At 45.8% G+C, this 19,104-nt stretch overlaps 1 protein-coding gene across 6 annotated transcripts in view; it reads right to left on the bottom strand.

The window, feature by feature from the left end:
• Positions 1–1,262: 1,262 nt before the first annotated feature.
• Positions 1,263–19,104, bottom strand: part of prrc2b (proline-rich coiled-coil 2B) — a 33,934-nt gene continuing 16,092 nt past the window's right edge. For 3 of the 6 annotated variants that reach the window (XM_038970813.1, XM_038970811.1, XM_038970812.1), the window contains exons 14-29: positions 18,718–18,925; positions 16,190–18,533; positions 15,809–15,975; positions 15,571–15,680; positions 13,485–13,626; positions 12,954–13,318; positions 12,672–12,773; positions 12,299–12,482; positions 12,069–12,166; positions 6,798–7,160; positions 6,489–6,656; positions 6,243–6,281; positions 6,013–6,092; positions 5,630–5,702; positions 4,691–4,900; positions 1,263–3,648 (exon numbers count right to left, since the gene is read on the bottom strand). In XM_038970813.1, coding sequence (XP_038826741.1) covers positions 3,523–3,648; positions 4,691–4,900; positions 5,630–5,702; positions 6,013–6,092; positions 6,243–6,281; positions 6,489–6,656; positions 6,798–7,160; positions 12,069–12,166; positions 12,299–12,482; positions 12,672–12,773; positions 12,954–13,318; positions 13,485–13,626; positions 15,571–15,680; positions 15,809–15,975; positions 16,190–18,533; positions 18,718–18,925 — 4,779 coding nt within the window. In that variant the 3' untranslated portion in view covers positions 1,263–3,522. Of the gene's footprint in view, positions 3,649–4,666; positions 4,901–5,629; positions 5,703–6,012; positions 6,093–6,242; positions 6,282–6,488; positions 6,657–6,797; positions 7,161–12,068; positions 12,167–12,298; positions 12,483–12,671; positions 12,774–12,953; positions 13,319–13,484; positions 13,627–15,570; positions 15,681–15,808; positions 15,976–16,189; positions 18,534–18,717; positions 18,926–19,104 lie in introns of all 6 variants that reach the window. The other 3 variants (XM_038970814.1, XM_038970816.1, XM_038970815.1) reach the window with 3 other exon arrangements.

Raw genomic sequence — 19,104 nt, 5'->3', positions numbered from 1 at the left:
GCACGCTAACACAGTAACACGTAAGCCAATACAACAGAGCACAGGTACTCACAAGACCAACAAACATGGAACAGAGGGCACATATATACACATACTAATCAGGAGGAATGGGAACCAGGTGTGCGTAATGAGACAAGACAGTCCTGGGTTGGTGGTAATGAATCCAGTTCAGTGACGCCTAGAAGGCCGGTGGCGTAGACCTCCGGAGCTGATGAAAGGACTGATGCAGCAGTACCAGGGGGATCCGTGACAATTATGGGGTATTGTGTGTAGATTGCTGAGGATTTGTATTTATTTAATCCATTTTAGAATAAGGCTGTAACGTAACAAAATGTGGAAAAAGTCAAGGGGTCTGAATACTTTCCAAAGGCACTGTATATATATATATATATATATATATATAGACTTCACAGAAAAGGAGAAATCTTCGGTTCATCACGCAGTTTTTGTACGTCGTCGATTAGGCGAAAGGATGATTCCTCAGTATGTGATATCAACTGTCAAACATGTAGGAGGAAGCGTGATGGTCTGGGGCTCTCTTGCTGGATCCAGAGTCGGCGACTTGCAGAGTGAGTGGCACCCTGAACCACAACAGCTACCACAGCATTTTGCAGCGCCATGCAATACCCTCTGGTGTACGCCTACTTGGTCAGGGGTTCATCCTACAGCAAGATAATGACCCAGAACATACCTCCAGGCTATGGGGTTTATCCTACAGCAAGATAATGACCCAGAACATACCTGCAGACTATGTCAGAACTACCTAGAAGACAGTAGGCTTCAAATCATGGCATGACCAGCAATCTCCTGACAAACACCATTGAGCTGGTTTAGGATGAACTGGGCAGAAGTGTGGAAGCAAAGCAACCTACAAGTACAACACATTTGTGGGAACTTCTGCTACAGTGTTGGGAAGAACTTTCCGAACAATATTTGATTTACATTGTAGAAAGAATGCCACGAGTGTGCTTGGTTGTTATGTCTGCAAAAGATGGCTACTTTGGTGAGTCAAAAGTAAAATTGTGTTAAGAAATCATGGAATCGTTTTGTTTTTGTCTCCAATTGTTTGTTCTATCCTTTAATTTCAGAGTACAATTAGACATTAAACTGTGAATTTCAATAAAAACTGGAAAAATGGTGTTCTAAAATTTTTGACCAGTAGAATGTGTGTGTATATATATATATATTTTCATTCCCCACACAAGCCAATACATTGCTCATCCAATTGAAATACTTTAATACAAATTTAACAAGGACAAGGGTTTTGAAAAAGCACAACTGCTTTATTTTTTCTCTCAATAAGGAAAGGGCGAATATGATCACATATCTGAAAGGATAAACATCAGGTACGATAAATAGACCGTGTGATCAGTTCCAGAGTGCACAGGTCCTCTGACAAATGAAATATGTATCCTAAAAGTACCAACAAAAAAAGCATCAAGATGATATCTTGGTGTAGGTACAGTAATGAGTGAAGACGAGAGCAGGCGGAAACCAAATGAAGTTTCTCAGGTGTGTATAAGACGTTTCAGTGTACACCTTCCAGTCTCTGTCCAAAAACTGACAGGGTCGTCACAGCAAAAAGCCATCACAATGTCCAATAAGCCAATCCACAAGTGAAAGCAGTCCACCCTGTGAGAACATCATAGTGACCTTTGAAACACTTACCCTTTTATTAGTGATACAATATATGAATCAAACATATGTTTTTAGACTCCCACCCTCCCCAACTGACCGTAACTCTGAATATAGTTGAACAGGTATGCATCATGTACAGACGTCAGTGAAACACTGCCATAAAATATGAGTCTGAACATTTTGTAGTGTCATGGATCATTAATACGCAGAAATATTTATAACCAGTTATGACATTGGAATAGTAAGTTTCAAAATGAGTGCCCTTTTTTTTTTAATATCACAGATGCCAACAGTTCATATAATTTTTCTAACAAAACAAATGCTTTAATATTTCCTTCTTCAGAGAGCCCAAAACAACTGCAGCGTTCACCAAAAAACCTACGCGAAGAAAGTACATCAATTCATCAAGCAATTCTAAACACCCTCTTTTGTCGTGAAATTGTAACATAAAAATAGATATTTGGACCCTGATTGAGAGTTAGGCTGCGTTTATTGCTAGCGCCACCCCAGAGGCCTTACATGGTGCTGAATGTTCACTAGGGAGGTGTGCCTACTCATTCCTTCACTAACCCCTCCACCTTTCCATCGAGTTGTGTTAAAAAAAAAAACAATAGAGAAGTGTTTTATAGCTCTAGGAGCAAAAACAAAAACACTATAGGAGCGGGAATATAAAAGCACTTGACATGTATCAGATGTGAATTCAGATTTCAGCAACTCATTACAACCAAAAGTATAGCAATAAAAAGCAACATTTCAATCAGCTGTTGAGATCGTACAGTAAGTCAATGAAGCCCGTCGTCACTCCCAAACACTATAGATATCCCCCACTCCCCAACACTATAGAATAAACCACATTTTTTGCCAGCTCGGTTGATCAAAACGTCACACTACGGCAGCAGTATCCGCTGTCTTTTGAAATGTTGCGATAGGGTCCTGGATTAGGCTCTACGATTAACACACATTCAGCACATCACATGCACACTGCATCAACACTAGGATAGCTTCAAATGAGGCAAGATGATTTCTCTAAAATGTCCTAGTTTTTGTTTCTGTTTACAAAACACATAGGAGACAAAACAAAAGCAAAAAACAGCCTTTAAAAAAATAACGGAAACATTTTCTAAAAATCGAAGCAGTTTTGTCAGTTCACGAGCTGTGTGAAGTACCCCAGGGGGCTCTGAGGGCGACCTGCCCCAATTCCCACCTTTCCATGTTTACACACAATGATGTCCTTAAAATCTGTCATTGAAGTCCTTTAATAATAGAGCAAACAGGCGATGATTACTTACTTAAAAAAAAAAAGATTAAAACTACCAGAAAAATTCTTCAAAAAGTGAGGGAAAAGGACACGTTTGTTTTTTATGCTTACAGATTTGCTTTCTTGTGGTGACATGTCAAGTGTCTGCCTCCTCTACTGGGCTATAGTCCAAAAAAGTAGTGTGGCAAAAACGGGGGGAACTAGGAGTGAACTATCGGCAGGAGCTGTTCGTTTCCTTTTTCAGATGCAGAGCAACACAGAAAACGTGCATTTATTTATTTTTTGTTACCGTTCTTCTCCCGAAAAAGGACAATGTTAATAAATAAGGAGAACCTTGAGTCTGCTTATATACACACACACACACACACACACACACACACACACACACACACACACACACAGTGTTTAATAATAATAAGTGTCCGGTTCTGGTAGTTCGGGGAGTTGGTACAGTATGCCTGCCTGCTCCTTAGTTTGGCGCCCGATCTGGGGGTTGGCAATAGAAGGCTGGGAGGTGGGTCGAAAGAGGGTGCACGGGGTTGTGTCTTCCAGAGGCAGGTTGGGTGGAGGTTGAAGGTCCGTTGCCATGCCTTGCCCTCCACTTTGACAGCCTGGGGTTTGATGGCTCAGGTGCATGGTGCTGGTTTGCCCTGCCAGCCGGGAAGGGACTCCTGGAGTTTGCTGGTCATCAGGCCCCACGACAGTGCCTTCCCCTCACCCACCAGCTGGTGCCCATTTCGCAGGGCTTTACTCTAAAACACACACATGAGAAACGCAAGGTTAACATTTCATATCATTTTCAAATGGACAACAAAACAATAACACTAATGTCACCAAGGAGGGAAATTGTTAAAACAATCTAATTTAAAAACGGTCTAATAGCAAGAATTAGACACCATTAGAAAAAAAGCTATTATCAAGCATCAGTTTTTTTTGCTACAAGTAATATGCACAGGAGAAGATTAATACATTATCTGTGTAACATTTTAACACATTCAAAAGAAACACCAGAGCATTCATGTATGAACTGCTTGCTGTGTGTTATCAACATGACCCTCTTACATCCAAGTTGTAAATATTAGAGGTAAATATGTATATTTGATTTACAGCATTTATTTATCGCCTATGACATTTTCTTTGTGTATTTAATTGTGATAATGTACTGATATGTGATTTTGTGTGATTGCGTATTTCTTTCCTTTTGTTTCCATAAATGCCCATCTAGAGACGGGTGTTAAATTAGCATAAACCAGAAACACTCCTGCAATGCATCGGACGATTGTTTGTTCAATGTCTTTGTACTTGTCCCTATCCAAATATACCAGTAAATGATACTACGTGCCTACAAGATTAGGCTACCTATGTCTATGAGCACCATTTGATTAAATACAGTTCCCTAGGTAAGTTTAAAGACAAATTAATCTTGTGATGAGAAATTTTTACCTCAGGTACCATATTACTGGTTATGACGCAATATGTTCATTATTAATTACAATAGTTCATAGCAGTGCATCCAGTTGAGTTCATTCAGAGCCATATATAGTCTGTTCAGGGCAACTTTGACAGCTAGACACTAGTTGCTTCTTAACAGACATGGAGAGTTGAGGTGCTGACAGTGGTAATTGACGTCACGACACATTTTAACCAATCAAAATTAATTGAGGTCATAATCAACTACCAAACTCTCCATATATGGCTTTGATTTCATACATTGGCACATTGGATTGAAGAAAAACAAAAAACGAAATGGATTAATTAAAATTTAATTACCTATATTTACAGTGGGTGGCTCACCTTCATGCCATCCTCCGGCCCCTTGACGGTGGGCTCGGGGGCCGAGGGGGGAGTGGAGTGGGGTGGCTCGCGCCCGGGATTGGGGTAAGGGGGGGAGCGGATGATGACTGTCTTGTTGACCTGCATGACAGGTCTCTGGATGGGGGTGGGAAAGGGGCCGGTGGTGGGGGGACGCATGTGCATAACCATGCTGCCCTGGGGAGGGGGGACCTGGTGGAACACACACACACTGTTAGCATGGCAACACGTCTCAGTATATATGCATGGTTATTTTTCTTTAGGCAAATATTAAGGGGGTTGCGGAGATGTGTGCAAAGCTACAAATATTTTCCAGACTGAATTCTAAAATGACATTTCATCAAATTGCTTTATGCTCGTGACTCAAACGTACACTAAGGTCTTGAGAGGCCATTGTGCCAGAGCAGTTCAGGGAAGCTGCATGTCAAAACTGATTAGTCATTCAAATGGTGCAACATCACAGTGATTTGAACAAGCAGAATGATTGAGTTGAGGTTTCTATAACCTTGCCGTGTAGGGGGCACAGCAGGGCCTCATACCAGCCGGTGGCCGGGTCTCTGTAGCAGCAACTACAGGTCAGGCCAGGGCCACTGCAAGCCCAGCCTCGCTGCTGAACGGCCTGCATGGATGAGGTCTTCTGTTTCCAATGAAATGGGAGGGGGAGGCTATATGAGTGTGTATGGGCAGCTGGGATTGTGTGTCAGGACCGTTTGTGTGTGGTGGGGTGGGGGGTACCTGCTACTGTAAGAGCCTGTAAAAGTGCCTGTAAAATTGTGTTTGTGTGTATGAAAGTGTGTGAAGTGCACACGAGGACCTTGATTGTCAGTTGACCTAGTTGTTGATTGTAGAATGTGAACAGTAACTAGTACTACCAAGGTGTGTGTATGTACCTAATGTGTGTATGACTGTGTTGGGTCGTACCTGCTGGGTGTAATGCCCAGGCAGAGGGCCCACGGGGCCAGACTGCTTCCCACTGGGGCTGGCAGACCCTGGTCTGATGGGAGAGAGAGGGAAAAAGATAGATTTACCATTAGCTTCCAATTACATCTATATCATCACTTTAATGCCATTATATGATCACTAAATGTTTAATTAAATATTGGACAAACCAGAAGAAAACTAAAAGTAAACGCAGCTGTGCTGTCAGTTTCTTGACAAGTCTAAACATTTTACTGGCAGCGAACCATGTAGAATCCTGTGGTATGTTACAATAAAATGAACACGTTTATAAGGATATGAACTAAGAGAAGACGTTTTGTGATCCAACATAAGTTTCAGGGTGACATTTAGCTGTTCCAGCTCACCTGTTGTATCCTCCAGGCATGCCCTGGGAGTGATTGGGCTTGTCAGAGAACTGGAAGCCTTTCATTTCCATCTGGGAGGTCTGGAGAAGGACAACAAACAAACATCCCCATTAAATATACAAGTAAGAACATCTCAATGCCATCTATGAAATGTTGTGCAATCTATGAAATGTTGTGGCATTAAAGTGATAGTTCACCCAAATGACAAATTCACTACAGTTGTTCCTTACCTTGTAAGTAGTATACGGACCAGTAGACATTGGGAAATTCTGCAAAAAATTCAAGTAATTTTGTAATTTAGGTGAACTATCCCTTCTATTTCAAAGGGATGGGTTTCACTACATTCAGAGTGCATTTTTGTTTGTTTATACATGAAATGTTTCCAAATCCAACCTAGAGCTAACATTTACCAATCATTAGGGTAGTTAAGCTGTAACATTGTTGGAAGGGACACTTGGTGGGTCTGTGGAGCTCACCTCTCTGCTGCCGGTCATGACAGGGGGCTGGGAGCCAGGGGGGAGCATCCTGCGGGCGGCTCCGACGGAGAGGTTCTGGCCCTGCTGGAGCTGGATGGATTGGGGCAGGATGAGGTGCTGCTGGGCAGAGCCATAACGCAGCTGGGAGCCCGGCAAGGGCATGGTCACCTGGAGCGAGAGAGAGAGAGAGAGAGGATCATTGTTCGTGCCTTTGAAACATTGAATGAAGAGAGTATAATGTTTCCATTAGAAGCCAAGCAAACTGTTCCTTCAAACTAAGTGTGCCACTGACAGAGTTGTTCCCCTTACCTGGATGAGCTGGGAGTCCATGAGCTGGGAGGAGCTCATGCCAGGGCCCTGGTTCATCTGGCCGTCATAGACCATGGCCTGGCTGCCGTTCATGGGCTGGTAGTGGGAGCCCGACTGGGGCTTGACCATGTCTGATGGCTGCATGCCCGGGAAGGCCGAATAGGGCCCCTTCAGAGGGCCACCGCCTGACAGCACCATGGGGTTAGGCTGAGACAGATTGGGATGCATGTACACCTGGGACCTGAAGGAGGGAATGGAGTTGAACATCTCCTGGGACTGAGAGACGGGAAGGCCTCCCCGGAGACCGAGCTGGGCCTGCAGAGAGGTGTGTAGGGAGATGGGGATCTGCTGGGCAGCCGCCGCCTGCGTGGACACACAGGAAGGAGTGAATTATAATATTACAGTTTACCCCCCCACCAGCGCATTTTCATGACAAATTGGACATCATCACAAATTGCCATGCAAAATGTCATTATTCACCCAGCAAAATCAAGCATTTTTGGCATGTAATCACAAAAAACCCAAATCCAGGAGGTACTGATTATTGCCCAAAATATATATATATATTTTTTTACACTACCGTTCAAAAGTTTGGGGTCACTTAGAAATGTCCTTGTTTTTGAAAGAAAAGCATATTTCCCCCCCCATTAAAATAACATAAAATTGATCAGAAATACAGTGTAGACATTCTAAATGTTGTAAATGATTATTGTAGCTGGAAATGGCCGATTTTTTATGGAATATCTACATTGGCGTACAGAGGCCCATTATCAGCAACCATCACTCCTGTGTTCCAATGGCACGTTGTGTTAGCTAATCCAAGTTAATCATTTCAAAAGGCTAATTGATCATTAGAAAACCCTTCTGCAATTATGTTAGCACAGCTGAAAACTGTTGTCCTGATTAAAGAAGCAATAAAACTGGCCTTCTTTAGACTAGTTGAGTATCTGGAGCATCAGCATTTGTGGGTTCGATTACAGGCTCAAAATGGCCAGAAACAAAGAACTTTCTTCTGAAACTCGTCAGTCTATTCATGTTCTGAGAAATGAAGGCTATTCCATGCGAGAAATTGCCACGAAACTGAAGATCTCCTACAACTCTGTGTACTACTCCCTTCACAGAAGAGCACAAACTGTCTCTAACCAGAATAGAAAGAGTGGGAAGCCCCGGTGCACAACTGAGCAAGAGGACAAGTACATTAGTGTCTAGTTTGGGAAACAGACACCTCACAAGTCCTCAACTGGCAGCTTCATTAAATAGCACCTGCAAAACAACAGTCTCAACGTCAACAGTGAAGAGGTGACTCCAGGATGCTGGCCTTCTAGGCAGAGTTGCAAAGAAAAAGCCATATCTCAGACTGGCCAAAAAAAAAAAAGAACAAAAAAAAGATTAAGATGGGCAAAAGAACACAGACACTGGACAGAGGAAATCTGCCTAGAAGGCCAGCATCCCGGAGTCGCCGCTTCACTGTTGACACCGGTGTTTTGCGGGTACTATTTAACTTCTTTGGGGTAGGGGGCAGTATTTTCACGCCCGGATGAAAAGCGTGCCCAGAGTAAACTGCCTGCTACTCAGGCCTAGATGCTAGGCTATGCATATTATTAGTAGATTTTGATAGAAAACACTGAAGTTTCTAAAACTGTTTGAATGATGTCTGTGTATAACAAAACTCATATGGCAGGCAAAAACCAGAGAAAAAATCCAACCAGGAAGTGGGAAATCTAAGGTTTGTAGTTTTTCAACTCTTTGCGGATCCAAGAAAGTGGAAATTGGGTCATATTGTACTTCCTAAGACTTCCACTAGATGTGAACAGTCTTTAGAACCTTGTTTGAGGCTTCTACTGTGAAGGAGGGGGGAATGAGAGCTGAATGAGTCAGAGGTCTGCCAGAGTGGCATGAGCTGACGACGCGCGTTCACATGAGTTAGCTTGCGTTCCATTGCATTTCTGAAGACAAAGGAATTCTACGGTTGGAACATTATTGAAGATTTATGTTAAAAACATCCTAAAGATTGATTCTATACATTGTTTGACATGTTTCTACGGACTGTAACGGAACTTTTTGACTTTTCGTCTGGACCTAGTGATGGCGCCTCATGAATTTGGATTACTGGGCTAAACGCGGTAACAAAAAGGAGGTATTTGGACATAAATGGACTTCATCGAACAAAACAAACATTTATTGTCGAACTGGAATTCCTGGGAGTGCATTCTGATAAAGATCATCAAAGGTAAGTGAAAATGTATAATGCTATTTCTGGCTTCTGTTGACTCCACAACATGGCGGATATCTGTATGGCTTGATTTAGTGTCTGAGCACTGTACTCAGATTATTGCATGGTGTGCTTTAAAAAAAAAATTATAATACATTTATTTTTAATCTGACACAGCGGTTGCATTAAGGGGAAGTGGATCTAAAATTCCATGCATAACAGTTGTATCTTTTAGCAATGTTTATTATGAGTATTTATGTAAATTGATGTGGCTCTCTGCAAAATCACCGATGTTTTGGAACTACTGAACATAACGCGCCAATGTAAACTGAGATTTTTGGATATAAATATTAACTTTAACGAACAAAACATACATGTATTGTGTAACATGAAGTCCTATGAGTGTCATCTGATGAAGATCATCAAATGTTAGTAATTAATTTTCTCTATTTCTGCTTTTTGTGACTCCTCTCTGGCTGGAAAAATGGCTGTGTTTTTTTGTGACTAGGTACTGACCTAACATAATCGCATGGTATGCTTTTGTCGTAAAGCCTTTTTGAAATCGGACAATGTGGAGGGATTAACAACAAGTTTATCTTTAAAATGGTGTATAATACATGTATGTTTGAGGAATTTTAATTATGAGATTTGGTGCCCTGCACTTTCACTGGATGTTGGTCAGGTGGGACATTAACGTCCCATGTACCCTAGAGAGGTTAATGAAGCTGCCAGTTGAGGACTTGTGAGGCGTCTGTTTCTCAAACTAGACACTAATGTACAGTGGGGCAAAAAAGTATTGTCAGCCACCAATTGTGCAAGTTCTCCCACTTAAAAAGATGAGGCCTGTAATTTTCATAATAGGTACACTTCAACTATGACAGACAAAATGAGAAGAAAAAAATCCAGAAAATCACATTGTAGGATTTTTAATGAATTTATTTGCAAATTATGGTGGAAAATAAGTATTTGGTCAATAACAAAAGTTTCTCAATACTTTGTTATATACCCTTTGTTGGCAATGACAGAGGTCAAACGTTTTCTGTAAGTCTTCACAAGGTTTTCACACACTGTTGCTGGTATTTTGGCCCATTCCTCCATGCAGATCTCCTCTAGAGCAGTGAAAACCTCTAGAGCAGTTTTGGGGCTGTTGCTGGGCAACACGGACTTTCAACTCCCTCCAAAGATTTTCTATGGGATTGAGATCTGGAGACTGGCTAGGCCACTCCAGGACCTTGAAATGCTTCTTACGAAGCCACTCCTTCGTTGCCCGGGCGGTGTGTTTGGGATCATTGTCATGCTGAAAGACCCAGCCACGTTTCATCTTCAATGCCCTTGCTGATGGGAGGAGGTTTTCACTCAAAATCTCACGATACATGGCCCCATTCATTCTTTCCTTTACACGGATCAGTCGTCCTGGTACCTTTGCAGAAAAACAGCCCCAAAGCATGATGTTTCCACCCCCATGCTTCACAGTAGGTATGGTGTTCTTTGGATGCAACTCAGCATTCTTTGTCCTCCAAACACGACGAGTTGAGTTTTTATCAAAAAGTTACATTTTGGTTTCATCTGACCATATGACATTCTCCCAATCTTCTTCTGGATCATCCAAATGCTCTCTAGCAAGCTTGACGGGCCTGGACATGTACTGGCTTAAGCAGGGGGACACGTCTGGCACTGCAGGATTTGAGTCCCTGGCGGCGTAGTGTGTTACTGATGGTAGGCTTTGTTATTTTGGTCCCAGCTCTCTGCAGGTCATTCACTAGGTCCCCCCGTGTGGTTCTGGGATTTTTGCTCACCGTTCTTGTGATCATTTTGACCCCACGGGGTGAGATCTTGCGTGGAGCCCCAGATCGAGGGAGATTATCAGTGGTCTTGTATGTCTTCCATTTCCTAATAATTGCTCCCACAGTTGATTTCTTCAAACCAAGCTGCTTACCTATTGCAGATTCAGTCTTCCCAGCCTGGTGCAGGTCTACAATTTTGTTTCTGGTGTCCTTTGACAGCTCTTTGGTCTTGGCCATAGTGGAGTTTGGAGTGTGACTGTTTGAGGTTGTGGACAGGTGTCTTTTATACTGATAACAAGTTCAAACAGGTGCCATTAATACAGGTAACGAGTGGAGGACAGAGCAGCCTCTTAAAGAAGAAGTTACAGGTCTGTGAGAGCCAGAAATCTTGCTTGTTTGTAGGTGACCAAATACTTATTTTCCACCATAATTTGCAAAAAAATTCATAAAAAATCCTACAATGTGATTTTCTGGATTTTTTCTCTCTCATTTTGTCTGTCATAGTTGAAGTGTACCTATGATGAAAATTACAGGCCTCTCACTTCTTTTTAAGTGGGAGAACTTGCACAATTGGTGGCTGACTAAATACTTTTTTGCCCCACTGTACTTGTCCTCTTGCTCAGTTGTGCACCGGGGCCTCCCACTCCTCTGTCTATTCTGGTTAGAGACAGTTTGCGCTGTTCTGTGAAGGGAGTAGTACACAGCATTGTACGAGATCTTCAGTTTCTTGTCAATTTCTAGCATGGAATAGCCTTCCTTTCTCAGAACAAGAATAGATGTTATTTGTTTCTGGTCATTTTGAGGCTGTAATTAAACCCGCTGATGCTCCAGATACTCAACTCGTCTAAAGGAGGACCGTTTTATTGCTTCTTTAAATCAGGACAACAGTTTTCAGCTGTGCTAACATAATTGCAAAAGTGTTTTCTCTAATGATCAATTAGACTTTTAAAATGATAAACTTGAATTAGCTAAAACAACATGCCATTGGAACACAGGAGTGATGGTTGCTGATAATGGGCCTCTGTATGCCTATGTAGAAATTCCATTAAAAAAAATCTGCCATTTCCAGCTACAATTGTCATTTACAAAATTAACAATGTCTACACTGTATTTCTGATCAATTTGGTGTTATTTTAAACGGACAAAAAAAGGTGCTTTTCTTTCAAAAACAAGGACATTTCCAAGTGACCCCAAACTTTTGAACGGTAGTGTATATAAAGAAGAAAAATAATTGGAATAAAATCCTGTAAAACCCTATACTTGTAAGTGTAGTACCTGTTGGTAGCTCTGCTGCTGGGTCATGGTTGGGGGCACCAGACGAGGCTGGCTGGGAAAGACATGGCCGTCCAGATACAGCGGGGGGACATGGTTACCTACAGAGACGGAAATACAATTGTTATTTCAAAAGTATAATAATAATGCACAGATTTACATTTCATACAACGCATAGTCTTTTGGCAAATATAGCAATAATGTCAATGTTTAATGTGCGAGTGTCCTCTTACCCTGCATGGACATGGAAGGCGCCACGGAGGCAATGGGCATGGACACCCCTCCGAAAGAGCTGTAGCTCACCCCGCTGGAGGAGCCCACGCTGCAAGGGGGCTGGGCGCCAGTGGTACCCCCACCAGGAGAGCCCTGCTCGGGGAGAGACTGGGAGTTCTCCCACGCCTTACGGGCCGACTCCATCTGAGAAAGAGGGGACGAAGGGATAGAAATGATCGGTGAAATTCCCCAAAATCTTTTGTGTTTACTAACGTTTATTTGATCTAACCTTTACTTAGCCAGGTCGGTAACTGAGAATTACATTTCTTTAACAAGACTAGTGTTTTTAGAGATGTCTGGAGTGTGGAGAGTGTGAGGCAGTGGGGTGTGTACCTTGAGTGTGAGGTCAGCACTGGGGAAAGAGATGGGGTTGAGGTTGATGCCAGGCTGTAGGTGGTCTCTACGCAGCATGGGAATGGCCTGGGTCAGGGCCGGCTACACACACACAAAGGTTATTAACACATCAACAACTAGCCAATGACATCTTTTGTCCATTTTACATCTCATTTATGATATTTATCTTGTCAAGCCACTTCAAGTGTAGCACTAATAGCCCACCTTATAATCATGAGGTGACAATGGGAATCCAGTTGAACTCAGTATATTTGTACTCACGTTGCTGACGAGGGCGTCCTGCAGCTTGGTGATAGGGTTGGACACGGGCACTGGGGTGGAACCGGGTGGCAGACTAAAGTCAGAGTCCTTGGCACTGACACCAAACTCGATGGGTGGCACGGGCAGCACCGTGTCCACGTGGAGGTCCACGCCGTTGACGGGCGTGATGGGCCTCCCCTCCAGACGCTCCACACCCTCCGAGCCTTTGCGGTGCTTGAGTGAACGTTCGTTGCCGATGGGGCCAGGCTTGTGCTGCTCCTTGCTCTGCTCAAGGCCCGCGTCAGAATCCTCAGAGTTGGGCTCGCTGCCTGTGAAGGAGACCTGCTTGGTCCACGAATCTCCTCCAGATGACTGTATTGACAGAGCTGAGGGAAGGAATAGAACAATGTAAGAACCAATGTATTATGTTATACAGTTGACAACACAAGAATGTTCCTATGTAGTTTGGAGGGAAAAGCTGAGTATGGGAAACAGTTATCAGATGGGGTGGAAGATGGTGTGTGAAGGCTGGGGTGTTGCCCCTACTCCTACCTGAGCTGTTAGTCTCCCAGATTTCTGTGCCCAGGTTGTTGGCAGAGAGTCCCTCTTCTGGCTGATCAATGGTCATGCCACCCTGCTTCTTGGCAAACCGCGGGGGCATCTTGGAGGTGATCGGTCTGTTCTTTACTGGAACCTGCAGTGTGGCAAAGGAATAGTTTTTTTCCATAGATTAAGTACAACACAGCACCTCAAGTCATGTACAACTATACTTAACATAATATATGATTGAGATATTTAGGAAAAAACTATGTTGTTAAAGAAATATCTCTGCTTGCATGAATCCATTAGCAATTATGTCCCTGATTGAGTCTGTAATACCAACATGTTTCAAGCAGACCACCATAGTCCCTGTGCCCAAGAACACAAAGGCAACCTGCCTAAATGACTACAGACCCGTAGCACTCAAGTCCATAGCCACGAAGTGCTTTGAAAGGTTGGTAATGGCTCACATCAACACCATTACCGCAGAAACCCTAGACCCACTCCAATTTTCATACCGACCCAACAGATCCACAGATGATGCAATCTCTATTGCACTCCACACTGCCCTTTCCCACCTGGACAAAAGGAACACTTATGTGAGAATGCTATTCAATGACTACAGCTCAGTGTTCAACACCATAGTGCCCTCAAAGCTCATCAATAAGCTAAGGATCCTGGGACTAAACACCACCCTCTGCAACTGGATCCTGGACTTCCTGACAGGCCACCCCCAGGTGGTGAGGGTAGGTAGCAACACATCTGCCACGCTGATCCTCAACACTGGAGCTCCACAGGGGTGCGTTCTCAGTCCCCTCCTGTACTCCTTGTTCACCCACGACTGCAGGGCCAGGCACGACTCGAACACCATCACTAAGTTAGCAGACAACACAACAGTGGTAGGCCTGATCACCGACAAGACAGCCTATAGGGAGGAGGTCAGAGACCTGGCCGGGTGGTGCCAGAATAACAACCTATCCCTCAACGTAATCAAGACTAAGGAGATGATTGTGGACGACAGGAAAAGGAGGACCGAGTACGCCCCCATTGACGGGGCTGTAGTGGAGCAGGTTGAGAGCTTCAAGTTCCTTGGTGTCCACATCAACAACAAACTAGAATGGTCCAAACACACCAAGACAGTCATGAAGAGGGCACGACAAAGCCTATTCCCCCTCAGGAAACTAAAAAGATTTGGCATGGGTCCTGAGATCCTCAAAAGGTTCTACAGCTGCAACATCGAGAGCATCCTCACTGGTTGCATCACTGCCTGGTACGGCAATTGCTCGGCCTCTGACCGCAAATCACTACAGCGGGTAGTGCGTACGGCCCAGTACATCACTGCGGTTAAGCTACCTGCCATCCAGGACCTCTACACCAGGCGGTGTCAGAGAAAAGCCCTAAAAATTGTCAAAGACCCCAGCCATAGACGGTTCTCTCTACTACCACATGGCAAGCGGTACCGGAGTGCCAAGTCTAGGACAAAAAGGATTCTCAACAGTTTTTACCCCCAAGCAATAAGATTCCTGAACAGGTAATCAAATGGCTACCCGGACTATTTGCATTGTGTGCCTCCCCCAACCCTCTTTTTACGCTGCTGCTACTCTCCGTTTATCATATATGCATAGTCACTTAAACTATACATTCATGTACATACTACCTCAATTGGGCCGACCAACCAGTGCTCCCGCACATTGGCTAACCGGGACACCTACCAACCCCTCTTTTACGCTACTGCTACTCTCCGTTCATCATATATGCATAGTCACTTTAACCATATATACATGTACATACTACCTCAATCAGCCTGACTAACCAGTGACTTTATGTAGCCTTGCTACTTTTATAGCCTCTACTGTATATAGCCAGTCTTTTTACTGTCGTTTTATTTCATTACTTACCTATTGTTCACCTAATACCGTTTTTGCACTATTGGTTAGAGCTTGTAAGTATTCGGCGCACGTGACAAATAAACTTTGATTTGGAATTATTTTAGATTTTACTCAAAACTGGGTCTATTCTCTAGACACCCAAAGCTCTTGTGCTGATTGTTAGTTTTATTTAAATGTATCAGGCTTATTTGAATGTTCTGTCAACTTACAGGAGCTCCTTGTTCCTTTCTCCTTCTGTCGTCTTCCTGTGGGCGCCGCAGCTGTTTCTTGGACAGGTCTTGGAACCCGTCTAGACTAGGACCCCCAGAATCCCCCTCAACTGGAAGAAACACGTGTGCCACATTAAATCAGTCATCTGGCCCACCAGGTTGAGACCCCTGGTTTAGAATTAATTTGAGCCTTGCTTAATTGACTCAAGTATGTGAAGTTGGTGCCTGGCATACTCACTGGGGTAGCTGTTGAGGTCGTACTGAGACAGTGGTTTGGCCAGGTCTCCCTTCACAGACCTGGGCTTCAGCTCCTTGTCCAGCTTCTTCCCCGAGGGTTCGTTGGCCTTGTGGCCCTCTTCAGACTGCTCAACATTGTAGACTGGGCCTGACTCCTCTGGGCTCCTGCTGGAATCAGGGAGAGACATTCCATGAGTCAGGTGTTACCACTTAAAACATATTATTGTGTGAAAGTGTTGCTATGGTTTGTTTTTAGAAACTCCAGTATATTGATGTCTTGAGAATGTTTTGAAACAATTAAGTCAAGACAAAACAATATCAACAGTTTTGTTGAACGTTCTCACATCAAGGTTGCATAAGCCAAAGTTAGCACAGTACTCACCTCTTATGGTTGGAGGACCCTCCATTCTGCCAGCCGTCGTTCCTGTTACAGGAGGGCAGAGCGTTAGGGTTCTCTGAAGAGCGTGTCATCTTGTTCCCATCCACCTCACCCTTCCTGTTCTGCCGGTCCACCAGGGGGCGCTGGCTGGAGAAACTCCTCTTGGCCAGCTCCCTCTTCTCTCCAGACCCAGGATCTCCGTGGCCTGAGTCTGAGTGCACATCTCCCCCGTGGGCCTGCTGCTGCTGCCCTCCACCACGCTTCTCCCTCCAGTCGCTGAAGTCGCTGTTCTCTGAGCCAGTCTCCCAGTCCTCCGCCTGGCCGTGCTGACCACCGGACCTACCCCCCCCTCCGGAGTAGTGGCCACTGGACCAGCCGTCCTCTTTACCTCCCTCCTTGGAGCGGCTCGGCCAGGGGTTCGCGAATCCTTCTGATCCGTTGATGTACTCATCGCTGGTCCACTGGCCGCTGCCGGGCTCCCTCTCTTGACGTAGTCGGCGGAAACGCGGGGGCTTGTCCTGGCGCGGCGGCCTCCGTCTTCTCAACGGCTGTTGTCCAGGGTTGTCGCTGTCGATGTAGTACTCGCCCTCCCCGCTGCGGTCCTCAGCGCCGTTCTCCATGAAGGAACCGGTAGAGCCAGTAAACTTGGGGGTGTATTTGAGGGGCTCACGCTCTGCAGGTGGTCTCCTGGAATAGGTCTCGGTGCCCAAGCCGTAGCCGTTCTCCTGCATGGGCCCACCGCCACTGCCAAACTGAGTCCCCCGCCCCCTCCAGGTGGAGATGTCTCTGGAGCCATTGTTGAACCCTCGGCTGGTGTTGTAGCCCCTGCCAGTATCGAGTCTGGGAGGCAGCGAGCGGCCGAAGCCTCCGAACCCCCTGCTGCTGGCTTTGGCCTTGTCGCGGGCGTCACTGGCCGCCTGTTCTTCCGTGTACACCTTGTTGGACCTCCAAGAGTCTCGGTCCGCCTTCCTGGTCTCTCCCTGCTCTGGGTAGCTGCCACCCTCTCCGTTTTCAGAGCCCTTCTGGCGTCGCCGCTTGGGCAGCTCCTCGTACTCTGAGGTCTCGCTCAGAGTCTCGCTGACGTTGCGCCTCCTCGGCTTCCCCCTCTGCAGGTCCTCCACCTTGACAAAGTCCCTGGGCAGTCCTCTGCCTCTGCCTGGTCTCTGGGTTCCAGCGGCGTCCCTGCTGTTGATATTGTTGTTGTAGCCTCCTCTGGGGTTCTCTCGGCCTCCCCGGCCACCACGGTCTCCTCTGGAACTGAACTCCCTGAAGCCGCCACGGCTCCGACCTCTACCCGTTCCCCTGGCTCCGGCAAAGGCCTGCTCCTCATCGATGAAGATCCAGTTGTTGCGTCGTGGTGCACCAGGCTCCCTGCTCTCCTGGCTGTCTCTGGAGGACTGGCTCTTTCCGCTGTCCCAGCTGTTCTCCTTCGGCAAATCCTCACTGTGGGTACTGGCTGGCCGCTCTATTTTAGCAGGAGCTGGTGGTTGTTGCTTCTCTTCTGGCTGCTTCTCGATAGCAGGCGAGGCCGAGCGTCTGTTACTTACTAGGGGTTGGTTGTCTTTCTTCAGGTCATATACGTTGGTGAGCACCTCCTTTTCCAGGCGGTAAGGGACTACCTTCTCCTCAGCCTCCACTTTGGGCTTCTCGTTCTCCTTGTCCTCCACTTTGAGGGCCTTTAGCACAGGCTTCTTGATGGGACCGGTCCTACGGGTCAGGGTCCTACCGCCAGTCTCAGAGGGCTGGCTTACACTGCTGGCAGGGGAGCTGGAGCCAGGATCAGACCACTGGTTCTGACCACCAACACCAACTTCCTTCTTCTGGCCTCCATCTCGCCTATGGAAGTCTGAGTCAAAAACCTTTTCCTTGGAGGTGTCGAAAACTTCATCACAGGGTTCAGTGCCGTCCTTCAGGTACCTGTCTTTGGGCTCCTGTTTGGGGTAGTCGCTGTCTGCATGCGGCTGCTGGGGCCGGCTCGGGGCTGAGGAGAGCAGGCCTGGGTCGTGCGGGTGGTGATCCCTGTCGGGATCTTTGCTCTGGTGGTAGGCCTGATGGGAGAGGTCACCAGATGGGTGGTCTAGGCACTCGTTGCCACTCTCTTCGTACAAGTCCTGCTGGGAACATGTCCTGTCACTCCGGTCGTCTGGCTGGCTCCTGTCTGAGCTCTCGTGCTGTCTCTGGTAGGGTGGGGTGAAACTGCGAGGGGGGTAGCCATCTTGGTTCCACACGGGGTAGGGCTCGGTGGAGGGGGCCCTCCTCTCCTGATGCATGCTGGGATGGCAGCCATCGTCAGAGGCGGACCCTGGGCTGTTCAGGTGGTCTGGCTGCATCATCGATTTCATCATTCCTACGCAAACACAGAGGTGGTATTCTACAGTTAGAGATGATACAGATGCAGGATTATTTGGAGATCCATATCAATCTATAAAGTTTGACAATGATGTCACTAAACTAAAAAAGTGAATTAAGAAATGAAATCAGGAAATTCATCATTCCCTTTAGTAAAACAATACTATTTTCTCAGGTCTCACCTGAAGAGTGGACAGCGTTGGGGTAGTAGTCCACGGGGGAGCGGCCCTGGGCCATGCGGGGGTCCAAGAAAGGGGGCATCATCATCCAGCGGGGGTCGAAGCCCAGCATGTGTGGGGGGTAGTACCCCCTCGGGGGGTGGCTGGAGCCAGAGGGGGCGGGGTGGCCAGACTGCTGCTGCTGCCAGTGCTGCATTTTATACACTTGGTCCTGAGAGGGGGAGGGACGACAGAGCATGAACCCATTATGTTCACACACTGGTACAATTATTCACGTCACATAAAAAAAAGTGACCAAATGCATTTAAAGAAGTGTACTATATGCAGCGAGTGGTTATTTCCTGTTTTGTCAATTGCCCATTGCTGTGCATCCACCACAGATCTCATTAA

The sequence above is a fragment of the Salvelinus namaycush genome, chromosome 31, assembly GCF_016432855.1.
Source record: "Salvelinus namaycush isolate Seneca chromosome 31, SaNama_1.0, whole genome shotgun sequence".
In the NCBI taxonomy this organism is placed as follows: Eukaryota; Metazoa; Chordata; class Actinopteri; order Salmoniformes; family Salmonidae; genus Salvelinus; species Salvelinus namaycush.
This window is presented reverse-complemented; position numbering and strand designations above follow the sequence as displayed.